Source organism: Xenopus laevis, chromosome 4L (genome assembly GCF_017654675.1).
Source record: "Xenopus laevis strain J_2021 chromosome 4L, Xenopus_laevis_v10.1, whole genome shotgun sequence".
NCBI lineage: Eukaryota > Metazoa > Chordata > Amphibia > Anura > Pipidae > Xenopus > Xenopus laevis.
Window position 1 is genome coordinate 107,873,321 of NC_054377.1, and position 18,549 is coordinate 107,891,869.

The 18,549-nt window shown below is 37.9% G+C and overlaps 1 protein-coding gene across 5 annotated transcripts in view; it reads left to right on the forward strand.

The window, feature by feature from the left end:
- Positions 1–1,385: 1,385 nt before the first annotated feature.
- The window catches only part of lhx9.L (LIM homeobox 9 L homeolog), a 33,733-nt gene continuing 16,569 nt past the window's right edge, over positions 1,386–18,549 (forward strand). The window contains exons 1-4 of one of the 5 annotated variants that reach the window (XM_041590594.1): positions 1,386–1,729; positions 6,733–7,000; positions 15,620–15,822; positions 17,150–17,511. In XM_041590594.1, the coding sequence (XP_041446528.1) occupies positions 6,821–7,000; positions 15,620–15,822; positions 17,150–17,511 (745 nt within the window). In that variant the 5' untranslated portion in view covers positions 1,386–1,729; positions 6,733–6,820. Of the gene's footprint in view, positions 1,730–6,404; positions 7,001–15,619; positions 15,823–17,149; positions 17,512–18,549 lie in introns of those variants that run through there. The other 4 variants (XM_018258664.2, XM_041590595.1, XM_041590596.1 and 1 more) reach the window with 4 other exon arrangements.

Here is an 18,549-nt window from a genome sequence, read left to right on the forward strand (position 1 = left end):
AGATGAGGGAGGGGAGAGGACAAGGGACAGTTTTAGGTCTGTCACCTCAAGTGGCAAAATGCAGAGAAGTGACCCTGCGTCAAAACTAAGGAAACAGTCAGTGAGTGTTGTCTCTTACAGCCGACTCTGCTTTTGCCATTATTGTGTATCATGGAGGCATCCAAATGTAGGAAACATGATAAAAAAAAAAAAATCTCACTTTTTGTTAAAACACATTTTAGAAATAAATATAATAGTGTAAAGAATATTGCCACAAAATCAACCCATGCTCAATCACCTTTAAACCATGTATTGCATCCGCCAAAAGCACACACAAGACACAATGTCAGATCTCTTTCTATAAAACACCTTTCTGGGCTCCTTTCTTCTACTCTAAATGGATCTATCCCTCTTTCTCTCTCTATAGCATGGATTCATAAATGGGCCCTCGCGCAGTTTTAGGTGGGGTGTCTGTGATCCCCTTTAATACAGTAAAATTCTAGAAAAGAGAATTACATTGATCCTAACATTTGGCAGCCTTACGTTGGTGCAGGTTAGAGAAGAAGAGACTCTAGTTCTGAAGTGGAGTTGGCTCTAGCACTTTAGCTAATCCTCTGAGTTTGTGTCTTTAGGGAGTCAGAATATATTTCTGTGAATATTATAAACTGAATATTGTAAACTGAAAATAGACATAGTAGTAGGCATTATCTGGAAACACATTATCAAGAATGCTCAGAAATACAGAACTGTAAAGTCCTATCAATCCTATCAATTATCTATCTATCTATCTATCTATCTATCTATCTATCTATCTATCTATCTATCTATCAATCATCTATCTATTTATGCACACACATACAGTACATGTATACAGGTATAGGACCTGTTATTCAGAATGATTGGGATCTGGAGCTTTCCGGATAATGGATCTTACCGTAATTTGAATCTTCTAAGTCTACTAGAAAACCATGTAAACATTACATTAACCCAAATAGGCGGGTTTTGCTTCCAATAAGGATTAAGTATATCTTAGTTTGGATCAAGCTATGTTTTGTTATTACAGGGGAAAAGGAAATAATTTTTTGAAAATTTGGATTATTGGAATAAAACTGAGTCTGTCTGCCTTTTTGTAATTCTGAGGTTTCTGAAGAGTAGGTTCCCGGATAGTGGATCCCATAGCCCGTCTTTGATGGGGTGAAATGCCTGAGAATAAGGAACTGAGATAGGTAAGAGAATAGAATCATATGCAACTGGGGAAAGGTATAAGAATAATGAATACTAATTAAAGGAAAGAAGGAAGGCTCAGGGGACTTGCCTATAGCATAAGGATAATACAGAAGGGAAAGACTGAGTGAAACTGGCAGAAAGTAATATTTTTTAACCTCTGGGGAACAACATGCAATTTCATTGAGCTGAACCAATGTCTCCTGCAGTGTATGTGTTATACAGGTGTAAGTGCTGGGACTGGGTGCTAGTAAGGTGGCTAGTAAGGTGACTAATGGTGTGCAGTGGTGTGCAGTGCTGTGCAGGGGAGGTGAGGAGAGGACAGATCACCTGCAGGCTGCAGCACAATATCTCTCTCACAGGCTCAGCATCGTGTTTGTTTTCATTAGCTGAGGGACTGTCTGTAGAGAGGGGCCAACCCCCAGCCCCCAGCTCCTGCCAAACCCAACATCTCTCCGGGTCCCACACATCTTCCCACTGACACTGAGGAGGCATCAGCTGCACCCTGATCAGCACAAGCACCACGGTAAGCGATTCCAGTCGCAGCAGCAGCGCTTATTGTCAGGCACAGCTCAATTCTGTCGCAGCTACATCAGCAGGTATTGTATGAACTGACCGCTGCGAGTCTTGTCCAGGCTGGGTACGTGGGGCAATTGGCAGGTCAATGTACTACATGTTCCTAGAATACCAACTCTACACAATCCCAGATTTATATTATCCACCCTCAATACGCTAAACCCGTAAATTCTCTATTTCCTCTATGTGATATGTATGTGTTTGCATTTATTATATATATAGAGAGAGAATATAAATATATATATATATATCTGTGTGTGTGTGTGTATATATATATAATACTCTCATATATATATATATATATATATATATATATATATATATATATATATATATATATATATATATATATATATATATATATATATATTATACAACACACACACATATATATAATGTACACTCTGTATATATATATATATATATATATATATATATATACATATTATACACACATATAGAATATAATTGGTGCAGCTGTTAGTAAGAAGTCATCAGGCTGCTCAGTGGATATGCCAGTATTTATAGAGATATATATATATATATGTCTCGGGCACCCATTCATATCCATCTGCTATTAAAGCACTTACCAGATAAATAAAAAGCCTGAGCTTGAATATTACCGACTCCCACTCCGCTCATTTGCATTTACAGCCGGTTTTATGGCATCTGGGCTATTTGCTGCATTTTTGCAAATGGGATCCAGGTTAACCCTGAGCTTTTTAATAATCAAATGCCAACGGATAAATCTAAAATCGTTTTGATGATCAGATTTTTTCGTATGGAAATAAAAACAATGATATAGAAATGAAACAAGAACACCAATAATACAGACATTTACAGTGTTAGGGGATAGGCAGCGAAAGCTTTGTTTATTGTAGTCTTTTTTGTATGCGCATAATTATCTATTTGTGCATTTTAGCTATTCATTTTTTTTTCCTATTATTATCTGTCATCTATCTCTCCGTCCATCCACATGTACATGTATCTTTTATTTTATATATATATCTAGAAAACAAATGTTATATATGTTTATTTAGCATATCCCTATGGATAGATATCATTTGGTTTTTACGCATATTAAGTTTTGTATTATACCACCTGGTTCATCTCACCGTTTTGAATTTGCCATTTTCTTGTTACCTAACCCTGTCTAATCTAGTGTATGTGTGTGTCTATATATATATATATATATGTGTGTGTGTGTGTGTCTATATATATGTGTGTGTAGATAGATATGTGTATGTGTACAGCAAAACAGCTTAAAACGAATATAAACATATATAGTCACACACGGACACATGTTCTGATCCAATTTAATGTATATATGTATATGACATTCTTTTCTTTCTCTGTCATCCCTTTCAATCTGTGTTTATTTCTCTGCCGTTTGTCTGACACTGTATAGATTTCTGTATCCAAATGAATGGCAGGGTGAGAGATGTGTAAGTGCTGATAAAGTGGCTAGCAGTTTGCAGCGGTGGCACAGTGGGCATGTCAGTGATGCTGGTCAGTCAGTCCCTGGCAGAGTTGGGGAAATAACTAAAGCCTTTCACGCTCCAATGGGCTCCTTTCTCCTCGCCTGCGGGCACAGCTAATGAGATATTTTTATTGTGGGCACAGTGATCCAATTTGGGTAGAGGATCCGCGCGGTGAGTGTATGCGGGGCCGCTAATGAGCAGTAACACAGGCGCGCAGTCATTATTCTGATTATTGGGGCACCCAGGGACTGGCACCAGGGCGCTGCCTATAACGCACATATAACGCTACCTTTGCGCTCTGAAGTCCCAGACAGCAGTCCAGCGACTACACGAGAGTTTAATCAAATCAAACCTGACTGTTATACTTTATACACGGGCACATGCCTAATATTTCCTTTTATTTTATTTATGAACGTGCTGCTCCTGCTGTTGTTCTCTTGGCTAATATTGCGCCCGATCCAGTAGGTGAAACTTTCCACCCAGTCTATTATAGAAATAAATGCATCAAGAAGAAGAATAGGAAGAGCGAGGAGTGGGCAGGTACATCATATATATATATATATATATATATATATATACACGTGTGTCTGTGGGCACAGGGCACTGAGCTCCAATAACGTCCCCTGATTTTACTACTCGTGCATCAAACTGACTTTTATTAGTATTTTTAATTATAAATGAACCTTTTCATAGATCTGGTGCAACTAAAATTGTTTGTGCTAAATATACTGGTAAGTGGCACATGTGCCCAGCAGAGCAAAGGCCACAGATAATTATTTCTAGAAATTGACTTACCTGCTAAAACTGGGCTCAGCTATCATCTTTGACTCTATCTATTATCTATCTATATATCTATCTATCTATCTATCTATCTATCTATCTATCTATCATCTATCTATCTATCTATCTATCTATCTATCTATCTATCTATCTATCTATCTATCATCTATCTATCTATCTATCATCTATCTATCTATCTATCTATCTATCTATCTATCTATCATCTATCTATCTAGCTATCATCTATTATCTCTTTGACAGATATACACAGAGGTTGGGTTCTTCAATATAATATAATATAATATAATATATATATATATATATATATATATATATATATATATATATATATATATATATATATATATATATATATATATATATATATATATATATATATATATATTACTATTGTTATTACTATTATTTACATTAGTATAATTTTAGTATCTATCTATCTATCTATCTATCTATCTGTCTGTCTGTCTGTCTGTCTGTCTGTATGTCTGTCTGTCTGTCTGTCTGTCTATCTATCTATCATCATCTACCTATTTATCTCTCACTCTATCTATCTCTCTATTTATCTATCATCTATCTATCATCTATCTATCTATCTATCTATCTATCTATCTATCTATCTATCTATCTATCTATCAATCTATCATCTATCTATCTATCTATCTATCCATCCATCCATCCATCCATCCATCCATCCATCTATCTATCTATCTATCTATCTATCTATCTATCTATCTATCTATCTATCTATCTATCTATCATCTATCTATCTATCATCTATCTATCTAGCTATATCTATTAGGTTGGGTTCTTCAATATAATATAATATATATATATATATATATATATATATATATATATATATATATATATATTACTATTGTTATTACTATTATTTACATTAGTATAATTTTAGTATCTATCTATCTATCTATCTATCTATCTATCTATCTATCTATCTGTCTGTCTGTCTGTCTGTCTGTCTATCTATCTATCTATCATCATCTACCTATTTATCTCTCACTCTATCTATCTCTCTATTTATCTATCATCTATCTATCTATCTATCTATCTATCTATCTATCTATCTATCTATCATCTATCTATCTATCTATCTATCTATCTCTGTATATCTGATAAATGTATTATTCAAAGTGATCATTCTATTCAGTTTGGCTCTAGAGAAGCTATGTAGCCAGGAAAGCAGTGTTGTCCCCAACAAGAGCTTGCACTCTATGGCAGAAGTAGAAGGACACAGTGCCCATGCCAGGCAGGGAAGGGGCAGCAGTGAGATTTTCCTTCCTCGGCCTCCCTCTCTTCTGTGCTGGGGATATTTCAGGGAGGCACCAGCCCTGGTATATTATTATATACTGTACCCACTCCCAGGTATTTGCATAGGGCTCCATTCCATGCACACACACACAGGGCTAATAGGCTGATGCTTCTTTGGCATTAGTTATACCATAGGATTATTCATCTGCACTGAATCTCCACCTCCCTGCCTGGAGCAGCCACATAAATACCCTCTCTATCCATTTACCTGAGCATTGAGGCGCAGTTCAGCAGACAGATATTATTGGAGGGTGCAATTACACACCTCACCTGGATAAATAAATCCCCATAAACTCTTTTGAGCAGGTCCCTCTGATCCTAGTTTTATTCTGTAACTCTTGTTTGGTAAATGATTGGAGGAGCCATGCTTGTTATAAATGTGTGTAACTTGCTGACACTACATAAATAATAAATGGTGATGACCCCCAATAAGAGACACTTCAGTTCTTGTCTATGGCTCTGGAACCTACACAGTCTCCTCGCGGGGAGATCAGCAATATACAGCCCCCCATCCCAGTCATACATCTAGTTTCATCTCTGGGGCCTAGTATACACCTTATATTTGGAGGCCCTTTAACATTAGAAAAAATGCAAAATATTGATTTAAGGGACCACATGAACTACAGGGGCCTCTGCCAGTGTAATTACCAAAGGTGGATTGTTTGGAATGTAGCCCAGTTGGTACCACACTGGCAGTGACATAATTTTGGGGATATTGGTGTGGTTTCTGTGTCTGCCAGCAGCAGGGAACACATGGGCAGTCGGGCATAGACAATTAAACAGGCTGGAGTGAGAGAGTTTGCTGGGCATTAACTAATCCATAGGACGTACAGTATGTGGATATATATATATATATGTGTGTATATGATATAGAGTCTGTCTGCTCCCTGGGATTATTGTGTGCCAGCCCCTGGCATTGAGAGGGTTAATGCAAGTCTTGTGTCTGGAGCCGAGCTAATTATTTTGGTTAAAATGAGCCTCTCAGTCAGTCAGTACAAACTGTACCCCCCCCCCCAACACATCATCTCTCTGCTCTTCCCCAGTCTCCATAAAGTGGCAATGGGAGGGGGCTCTAGGGTGACCCCCCAACCTCTTTTGTCACTACTTCTCCATCACCCGGGGGAGGAGGGGGGTGCTTCTCTATTGCATGACAGCCTTTTGTTGTGCCTAAAATATTCCCAGCCCCTCCTCCAGAGCTATCCTGAAATGGGCTGGTTTCTGCACTTGAACAAATTCTTCTGCTTTCTGTGCGGCTCCGCTCAGCGGTCCCTGGGAGCCTCCGCACTCACCGAGCAAGTTCCGCGAGCGGCGCATGGCTCATTGTGTCCCCTCGTCTCTCTAGCAGGATCCCGAGCGCTTATTGCTGTCTGTCGCTGCTGCTGCTGCTGACTCTCATCTCGCATGCTGCAAGCAACAGTGGGGCTCCGTATATGGAAATTGTGGGGTGCAGAACAGACGAAAGTGCCTATCCTTTCCGACCAGCAGCAGCCATGCTCTTCCACGGGATAACCGGGGGCCACATCCAAGGCATCATGGAAGAGATGGAGAGGAGGTCCAAGTCCGCCGACAGCCGCTTGGCCAAGGGTATCCAGGTCAATGGCAGAGAAACTGTAAGTAGCCGCGACTGTGCAACCCTTGTCTGTGCAACTGTCGCACATCAGCTTCAGCATCAGGATATATATATATATATATATATATATATATATATATATATATATATATATATATATATATATATATATATATATATATATATATATAAATCAACATTTACCCCTGTTTAATATAATAAACTGATATTCATTCTATAAATATTTATCAGATAAAGAGTGTATTCATCTATAGTTTTCTGTCTTTAAAATCTGAATATTGTTGCTTCTGTTACACACTGAACAGGATTGTTTTTTTTTTTTGTAGAATGTTCCGCAGGTTAATTGTTCTAATTATTTATTGTCGGAATCTCAGGAGCCCAGGCAGGTGCGCCCAGCGCTGCGCTTTTTTTATTTGGCACCGGGTTGATAGATTTTGCGCAGGAAAATTCTATATGATTTAAAAAAAAAACCTCACGAGTTATTTCATAGCGAAGCCTCTAGTTCATTATTTTTGAATGTCAGGAAACGAATTTACCCCAAAAAATGCAAAATCCAAGGAATACTGAACGAATGTGCGCGGCTTCCAGCCACAAGTTTCTCTCGCTTGTTCCTTCCCAGACGAAAATTACAACGGGTATTTCTTAGAATAATCTATTTTTTCCGTTCGTATTCTCTGTAAGAGCTAAATATATCTATCAACTATCCATTTTTTAAAAATATATCAATTTATCGGTTTTAGTTCTATTTAGTTAAATTATTTGGCGTCAAGCTGTAATTCGATAAGATCAAATAGACACGTTTCCAGCTTTGTTGATATTAATTAGGCGTTTGTATCGTTTGGTGTTTAATTAAAAAAGTGAAAGTGTCTGTAGCAACAAATCTCCCTTTCCTGGTAAAATGGCCTGAAACTCTTACACTGGCTGTTTTTATGGGGGGAAATTAACTTTCCTGCAAAACTGAGACATTTTCAGACTGATTAGGCCATTATAAAGTCCATAAAACCTCCCCAAGCCCTTCACATTTGCATTGTGTTGTGGTTATAGGCTATATCTAGAAGATGAAGCAATTAATAGATCAGCAAGAGATCCCCCTAAAAGATGGGTGCAGGCTGGAGAATTTTAAGACAATGTGAAGGCGATCAGGCCAGAATTGGAAGAAACCAAAAGCTCAAATCCCAAAAACCATAGGTTATCGCTAAGTCTGCTGATTTTGGGATCAACTGGAGCATTTTGTTAAACCACAATTATATGGTGGGATACAAAAATAACATTTCTTGTTAGGATTAATAAACAGCCTAATATTTGTATTAAAATGTAAAAATTAACAGGCAGCAGTCATGGGAAGAAAGAGAATGTTAATTGGGGTCAGTAAAAAAACAGATTAGACAGAGATCAAGCCTCATTAGTGGATAAGGGATATTCTCTCCTGCTTTAATAAGGTCTCTGGGGAGCTGTACAGACAGATACTAATGTGTTAATACCTCTGAATTTTAAGGATCTCTGCTGGGTTTAAGCAACGTCTGTACGCAAGCACTGTATGAGTAGATAGATAAATATACAGATAGATAGATAGAGCTACAATGTGCACTTATATACCACCTTCTGATAATATACTGTGTACATGTAGCCCAATTTACAGTGAGATGCAGTGTCATTTCTGTAACTGTACTGGTGTAACACACACATATAATGAGCAAATATTCTCTAGTCCATATTCTATTGGTAATTGCAACATTCTGTAAAATATTCAGTTTTGGTATAAGGAAAAGCACACAATAAAACACCATGTATGTATAATGTATGATATGCATGCAACTATTGCTCATTTCTTTTTTTTCCCTTTCTTCTATTTTTTTCACCCATATTTTTTTTTGGCAGTAAAAAGGTTAAATAGCAGTTTTCAATTGGGTTTCCTGTGAAAGGAGCCTACTGTTATTTTTAACACCTTTTCGGGATACAGAAAACGCTCCCTAATGTAGTATATAAATAACTGGAAATAAACAAATATATTATCCAAAAAAAAAAAACCGGGGAAGGGAAATTGTTTAGGGCTGTAACATGTGGTTTTATTGCTGGTTACTTAGTATATATATATATAAATATATATTTATATATATACTGCCGTTAGAAGGATATTATTGGTATTTCAGATAGTTGAAATGAAATGATTGAGGAATAAGGATGTCAGGAAAGCAAGTAGAAAAGTTAGATTGGGCTGCACAGAGTTAGACAACAGGATTGGTACAACTCTATAAACCAAAATGTATGTACAATAGAATATCCAACATAATATATGTCACTGAGCTCTGGCTATAGAATAAAGTTCGTACTATACACCCTGTGAACTCTTTGTCCTGCATATGATTCGGTATCAGCAGGACAAGCTATAGGGAGGGTGATGCCACAGGTTGAAGGCAGCTGCTATTATAGACACACTGCCCTGTTGTCCCATCAATAACGCCCTGAGCATACAGCAGCTATATCAGACTTCCCAATTCCCAGAATTCTCCATCACTAAGAGGTTGCTGGGGGTTGTAGTTTCCAACAGCTGGAGGGGCTGTCATGTGACATTGCTAACATGCTTTATACTGATTGGCACTGCCAGGCACTTGCCTCTCAGCATTTCATGTCAATGTATCATCTAAGATGTATATGTTTGTGTGTATGGCAACACAAAGGGATTTGCGTTATACAACTGGTGCTGTGCAAATGGATATTCCTGCATGGTATTCTGTGATTCTGCTCGTAATTTTTAATTAGAGAAGGTGCCAATTTCCGTTTTGTCTGTGTGTGCCATTTAGCCTTGAGCCACAAGTGCCTGTTGGAATATAATGCAAGTGCTACAAGTGTCACAGCCTGGAAAGGTATTGTCACTAGTATGTTTCCCAATGATGGGACCGATCAATAACAATACCAATATAAGGCTACAATGTTTCCCGTGTATAGTAGGTTATTGCACCACACATTGTTCATAAAGGTAATATAAATTCAAATTTGTATAACAGAAAGACAAAGTCACAGGTTTAACTGCTAAAGTGCAAATTTATTATGGTCCACACATAAAGGCATTATTGTTCATAAAGGCATTATATTGTATGATATCAATGCTTATAACATATCATATTATAACTTATAACCTATTTATAACCCTAGTATATAAAGTCCCAATATATGCCCTTATGCCCATTCTCATAATCCCCCCATCTGATGTACCTAATCAGTATTGTAAGTGCCTCTTCTTCTGCCTGTATGCTGAGATTATAGTGACTGTCCTTTCCTCGTGGATAATAATATTTGTATGGGAGAAGTGAGAAGGCAAAGTGCTTACATTACTGGCCTGTGAGTCAGGCAGGCCTGGATTCCACTAGTGAACCACTTCCTCTATAAACCCCAAGTGGTCTCTGCCGAATCATTATTTCCCTGCACTGGGGAGAACAAACCTGAATTGCAAGCTCTCTGGAGCAGGGACTCCTGATTTATACACTCTGTTGTGTATAGTAAGTAGTCCTATGGAAGGAAAAAAGTAATGATCACATTTTCCCCTAGCTTCTCCTTTCCTGTATAGGAAACTACCACAGTACTTTTCCTCTCTCACTCTGAGTATGATCTCATATCATATAAAGTAGGACAGTCCAACCTATGGCCCTTTGGTTGTTGTACTGCATTTCCCAGCAACCCCTGACAGCCTTCAGCTATTGCTTGGTGCTGGGACACAAACATCAACAGCTAAAGGGAAGCAGGCTAAGGAATACTGATAGTTCTGCCCTACAGTCTCCATCCTGCCCATTATACCTACTACATAGTGGCACTTTACTTTCTCTGGGTCTCTTATCCCTGGCACTATTATAATGACTATAACACACAACAATGAGGGGAACGAGTAGTGCGTCTGTGTTCACCCCCCATCGTAACTGCCCATCATTGTATATCTGTATATAATTATCTATCTATCTATCTATCTATCTATCTATCTATCTATCTATCTATCTATCTATCTATCTATCTATCTATCTATCTATCATCCATCCCTCTCTCTCTCTCTCTCTCTCTCTCTCTTTCTCTCTCTATATATATCTCCATATATTGTATTGAAGACCCCGGCCTCTGTATGATATCTGCCTTTAACTATCATTTTGGCACGTTATGTAGAAGAACATGGAGCACAGATGTTAGAATTTATTGGATTCAGTGTAGGAACCAATCAAACTAGGATTCAGTTTGGGATTTGGTGAATAACAGAAATAATTGCAAGATCTAAAGAAGTCTGCTTTTCGGGATTGAGATTTCTCAGTATTCAGCCGGACCCAATCTAAAACCCCAAATGTTATGTGAGTTTAAAGCACAGAACAACTGCAGGGAGCCTATTTTTATTCACAGATGATTGCGCTTGGGATTTGGTTCAGTATTTGGCTGAATAGTTTGTGGAAGATGTAGTATTTTGCTGTGTTTAAAAATGATTGATCCTGGGTATCACAAGTCCAAAAAGTAGCATTGATCAAACACAGGTGCCCTAGATATATACTGTACAAAACCCTAGAGAGATAAGTCAGTTTCTAATTTTCTAATTGCTATCTACTTAGGGTTGCCACCTGGACGGTTGATCCCAATGTTATTAATAAGGAAAAAAGATAAATATATAGGAAAAGGTGGCAACCCTATATCTACTACTGGAATTGGCAGCTCACTGTGTGATAGAACAGAAATGAAATATATTCCATTACCTGTGTACTATGTTAGAGTGCTAACTGACCTTTCCCTGTATGATGTCAGAATATTAAATATCCCCCATTACTGTACTGTCTATACTTGTGTAAGATGTTAGCATAGAATCTGCATATATTCATTGCATTTTTACTGTATACCATGCTTATAGAGTATTTGACTACGCTCTCTCTTGAGTAGTTTAAGATCCTCTCCAGTTTTCCAGGAATAATTGTGGTTTCCTGATGTCAGTATAATAACTGCCCCTGCTGCATGTGATTTTCACATAGAGAACGTTCTGAATTCCGTATGGGCTGCAGTAAATATCTGCCCTCCGTGGGCATGTTAGCAGAGCAACTGTCCCTGCATATGGTGTCAGTCATATTCCCGGTATATAGTTCTTTTTCCAGAATTACCTAGAATTTGCAGTGTAGTGTTAACTGCTCTCTCCTGGTGTGCAATGTTCTTTTTCTGTGCATTATCTCTCTATATGAAAGCAATGGTCTTTGTGTTCCTCTGTCTATATAAGGCTGATGTAAGCAGAGCAGTACACAGTGATTGCCTTAGGGCAGCCTTAGGAGCATAAGCAGTGGAGAGAAGAAGTGGTAAACAGAGAGAAGTCAGTAGAAAGGGGACAGGGGTTCAGGCAAGGATGTGCTGGAGTAGAGAAAGCAGAAAATGATACATGACATTGGGGACGATGTGCGACAGAATGGTGGAATGGTGCACATCACAACAGAGAAAATGTATGGGCCAGAAAGAATGACTACAGTGTATGGGATAGAACCAATTTCTATTGTCAAAATGTAAGGCGTAAGAGTTAAGTAGCTGGAGGACAAGAAATGTAATACAGGTATTGGATCCGTTATCCGGAAACCCATTATTCACAATGCTTTGAATTATGGAAAGACTGTCTCCCATAGACGCCATTGTATCCAAATCATCTACATTTTTTAAAAATTATTATGTTTTTCTCTGTAATAATAAAACAGTACCGTGTATTTGATCCAACCTAAGATATAATTAATCCTTGTTGGAAGTAGAACCAGCCTATTGGGTTTATTTAATGTTTACATGATTTCTAGTAGACGTATGGTATGAAGATACAGGATACAGAAAGATCCGTTATCCGGAAAACCCCAGGTCCTGGGCATTCTGGATAACAGGTCCCATACCTGTACAGCAAATGTTAGAGCATGATGGGCAATAACTAATAAATAGAATTTGCCCTAATGTGCCCCAAGCTCTGCAGGATTTATCTTCAAGGCTCCATTATATTTTATTTCTTCCTTCAGAGAAACATTAAATAAAATAATGAGGAAAATTTTCAGGGCTGTGTGAAGGCTCTGGAGGGTGGCAGCCTCAAGGGATTTTTGGGTCAGGCAGTTTCATTGCTCAGTTTGGTATCAATGAACTGCATTCTCCTTGTATATATTTCCATGTGTAATAGAACCAGTGCATAGCATCTGTATCTTCCCTCTTTTCTAGATATTATACCATTGTTTTAATAGGCTTTCTCTGTAAATTATGTACTGCCTTTTCCTATGTATTGTATCTGTGTAGTATCATGCATGCAGATTTTATTTCTCTAATACTATAGTATTAAATAGTTCTGGATATTTATTATTCAGACAAAGGAGTGGTTGCTAATAATCTTAAAGCTATAAGTGAAATATCTCAACTTTAAAATGGGGGCAGCATTTGTAGTTTGGTTAGTGTGCCCCAAACATGGTCCCCCCATTCACAGTCTGAGTCTCAGAAAGATGTTCAGGATCAGCTTTCAGAATCTGTAAGGGGATGGGTGCTGTATTGGGTACCCAACTGGGCTGCTTCACTTTGAAGCAATGTCACAATTTTGCAGTAAAGTTGGACATCCCATTTTGAGTGTTTTATGATAGACAAGAAGATAGAGAACCCTGATCTAAAGAGCTTACATTATTTTTGGAATAGCTTGTTGACTCAAATACAAGGATAACAGGGGCTATGGAAATTGGCCTATATACTGCAAGTAACTGAATCAGATACTATGCTAGTGTTCCAAATGGTAAAAGTTGAAATACTTTTTTAAAAATCGGGGTTGGTAGTCAGAACTGCACAATCCAAGCAGTGGCAGTAGATTTCCATAGGTCCAGGGGTTTGTCTCTGTATGGAGCAGAGGATACACATAAGGACATATAATGTCTTCAGCCTAAACCAGTGGCTTGCAGATTGCTTGGAATTAAGCTTCTCTTATGGACCAACATTTGGCAGGATGTAAAAACATGGTCATAATCGGGACCCAGCTGCGCCCCCCCTGGAGTACAAACAAAGTGTTTGTTCCAAATTCCACCCAACCCATCCAGTAGAGTGGGATCCACTTTCACTGCACTCGGCTGCCTAGGGGTCCAAAACCAGAACAGGTGCTCTATACGATAACAGTGATAACAGAATATTTGACATCAACAGGTGTTGTTAGTGTAAAGTTCTGCAGCACTGTCTTATCCCTGTATATAAACTTAGAGCAGAATAAACCATATTGCATTGTATAATGTTTGAATAGTTTCTCTTGATTTAAGTAAAGCTCCACTATTCCACAGTATGGATCAATACTGCACCTTCATAAGGTGTAATGTCATAATATATTAACATCCCTGTGTAGAGATCCTATTCACTAACATCTCTGTGTTTAACGTCAGTAGTGAACCTTCTGCTTTCTCTATATGATGTCAGCAAATCCTCTTCCAGTGTATAACCATAATGCACCCCCTTCTCCCGTGTATGATATCATCTGTGTGTGATGTCAGCATTCCTCCTTCCTTTACATTTGTAGATTGTACCACCCTATTAATGACAGTACAGAAGAACTGTCAAAATACACAACTGGAACGGAATATATTAAAATAATGTTGCTACAAATAAGTGCGTGGAGCCCTTGAGCAGACTGGACAGCAAAATAATTAGTGAAAGGGCTGCAGCCAATCCACAGGCCTCTCACTGAACAGATATTCTGGGGTATGAGGTCTATACAGACCTTCTTCTATATATACCTTCTTAATTCCAAACATTTGCTCTAGAGTAATTTATGGTCTTATGTGATTTAAGAAATACCAAATTCGATAGTGACAACCAACCTGCTCTTTGAAGAATACTTACTCATGCCCTGCATACCATCCTATCACACACACACACACACATACATATATATATAAAAATCCAGAAAAATCGGTGCACACTGGGATTGATAGAAATCTTAAAAATCCATACTTCATTAATTACATTTAAAAAGAAACTGGACAAATTTAAATGTAATTAATGAAGTATGGATTTTTAAGATTTCTATCAATCTCAGCGTGCACTGATTTTTCTGGATTTGTTGGATACTACAGCTATATATAGTGAATAAAGTACCCCCTATTGTAAAATATAAGGATATTTTAAGTCACAGAGGAGTTCTATGACCATATAAATATATATATAAATTCAAATCAAGGAACTCTGAGGTGACTTCTAATATCCTCATATTTTGCAACAGGGGTACTTTATTTATTATAATACACACGTTTTAGTGAGTCATGTGACAAACATGACATCACTACTCACCGGTTATAACTGATGACATCACTAGTCTAAAAATAATTTACAAGATATTCATGGCTTTTGTGTATTTTATTTATATGTGTGTATATATATATATATATATATATATATATATATATATATATATATATATATATATATATATATATATATATATATAGAGTAAACACACTAGTATCCTGCCTACATTGATACCAGCAAAATATAAGTATAGTCTGTGTATAGTGAAGCTTCTTATGTCAGTCATATAGCACCCGTTTAGCGGAGCACATTTGTAAACAGAAATCAGATTTATCTTTCTAATCCCATTTATGGAGACAGCGCAGTAACAGTGTTTTTTTTTTTTGTTTAATTTGTACAGAGAATGCCTTCCCTGAGTCCTGAGAAGCCTGCACTGTGTGCTGGGTGCGGGGGCAAGATCTCAGACAGATACTACCTCTTGGCTGTGGACAAGCAGTGGCACCTGCGCTGCCTGAAATGCTGCGAATGTAAGCTGGCCCTCGAGTCGGAGCTGACCTGCTTTGCCAAGGATGGCAGTATATATTGCAAGGAGGACTATTACAGGTATACTGTCCAACTACAACACTATGTCACTCATTGTCTGTGTATTTAACAAATATGGTGCAGGAATGGAATCCTCATTGCTACTTGTCAGCAGCCTATATTTATAGGTACATTCACAATAGAATATTTACAGTATATAGCCAGGAACACATACAGGTATGGGACCTTTTATCCAGAATGCTCAGAAACTGGGGGTTTTCAGATAATGGATCTTTCCGTAATTTGGATATTCACATCTTAATGGTGGCCATAGATGCACCAATAATATCATATGAAACAAAGTTTCGTACAATTTTTAGTGCATGTATAGTGGGAGACAAGGAAGACTTGGATAATGGTTTGCTTGTCGATCAGGCACCTTTGAAGACACCCGAACATCTGCCATTGTTAGTGCTGAATCGTCAGATACAGGTAGAATTGTTTCTACCTGTATATCTGATGATTTAGCTCTACACGTGTGTATTAAAACAAACGATCTTTTGCAAGAAAGACCGTAATTGTTATGTCTATGGCCACCTAGAAAATGTTGTAAGCATTAAATAAACCAAATAGGCTGGTTTTGCTTCCAATAAGTATTTTTTATATCTTAGTTAATATCTAGTACAAGCTACTATTTTATTATTACAGAAACAATTTGGATAAAATAGAGTCTGTGGGTAACGGATCCCATACCTGTACAACTTCAAGCTATCAAGCTTTCTTTCTTCGGTGTATCCATTAAACCCTTTTCTATCCCAGCTTTTATTGCTGTATCGTACACAGATTTATATGAAGTTCAATGAATCCATGTAACAACTTCTTGTCATTATAGTTCTAATAGTCATTATAGTTGCCATTTAGTTCTAATATTGTTCCACCTTGCCTTCAGCCTTATCATTGGTCCATTGCCTTGCTTTCAAACAACCCCTATAATTTTCCCCTCTGCTCACATTTTCCAAATGCTCCTCCTAATGCCCATATAACCTCTGTACTACCCTTGTACAATTACAGGGATCTTTAGTGTATCTCCATATACCTGCCTACCCCTACTCCTTTATTTTAGCTCTCTTAATAAGTTCTCCGGATGAGAACACTGCCTGCCAGAAAGAGTACATTATTCTGAATACTTGGGAAGCTCATGATGAATGTTGCTGTACAAATTGATGACTCCTGACATATTATTCTAGGTAACATAAAGGGGGAGGAGAACATGTTGCAATAAGAGTGGGAATAGCTGCCATTGTAATTCAAGCTGATGCTTCATCGGGATCCATTTAGTTACACACGCTATTAGATGTTCATGAAACACTTATTGCCCATTGTAAACTGAAGTTCTGCTTGTCTCCAGAAGGTTTTCGGTGCAGAGGTGTGCCCGTTGCCATCTTGGCATTTCAGCCTCAGAGATGGTAATGAGAGCACGGGAGTCCGTCTACCACTTGAGCTGCTTTACCTGCACAACCTGTAACAAGACCTTAAGCACCGGGGATCACTTTGGCATGAAGGAAAACCTTGTCTACTGCCGGATTCACTTTGAGCTTCTTGTCCAGGGGGACTTCCATCAGCAGTTAAATTACTCGGAGCTCTCAGCCAAGGGTGGGGGACTGGCAGCCCTGCCGTATTTCAGCAATGGGACAGGCACAGTGCAAAAGGGGAGGCCACGAAAGAGAAAGAGCCAGGCTTTGGGTGTGGACATCATCAACTACAGTTCAGGTGAGACAATGTCATTATTTAGATTCCTTTATAAAATCTGTTATGTTTCCATACATAGGAATTCTCTTTTGCCATTTTTTTTAACACTGATTAACTATTTAGCTATATATGGTACAGCCTTACAAAACTTAGCAGCTTCTTTACTTTTCTTTATTTATGGGGTGGGGGGTAGGGATGGAGTCAACTTATTTAACACATTAAACATGCCACGGCGATGAACGTAGTTTGCTTCTGCAGTTCATGTGACCGTCAGTTTTCTTTCACCTACTGACAGCCTATAGTCTCTTTTGTAGCATTTCCAAAGAATTTAGGCATTCTAGTAGACAGGATTCATGTTCTGTCGAGCGTGATGTATATGGACAGAACCCCGACTGTGCTAATTATTTCTTATTAATTAGGAGTGACACTGGAATCCCTTGCCCAGTAAGTAGCATTTAATCATCCAGTTACACCAACGATAGCAAATAACTCTTTACTGCCATGGGGGACGTACCCAAAACCTCTTTCTGGATATGGCTCCCAAACACTGGAAGTTTGATTAAAACAATATATATGTATACACACACACATATCTATATAAAAAAATATATATATATACACATACACACACAATGTTCAATTATCAATTGATTCGATATCATCAGTTCAACAATATCAAAAGGAAAGCATTTCCCTATTAGTATTTTGTCAGTTTCTTTTTGCTTAAATTGTTTGCTTATTGTCAAAAGGCAATAACAATATTAAACCCCAAATTTCAGTAATTATAGAGAATGTGCCAGTCCATTGATTTATATAGTACAGTGCTTCCTTGTTACACTGCTCCTTTGCAGTGCCAGCCTCATTGTCTGCCAAGTAAAGTCTCTTGAAAATTTTGCAATAAATAATATTAGTTTAATTCTGTGCCATGTGCTCCTTATATCACAACCCTCTTTATAATGCCAAGTCGCCCAGGTTTCAGGCAGTCGGAACATTAAGGAACCAGTTATTTTGTCTCACACTTTTTTAGGGGCCCTTAATTTGGATTATCTCCTATAACAG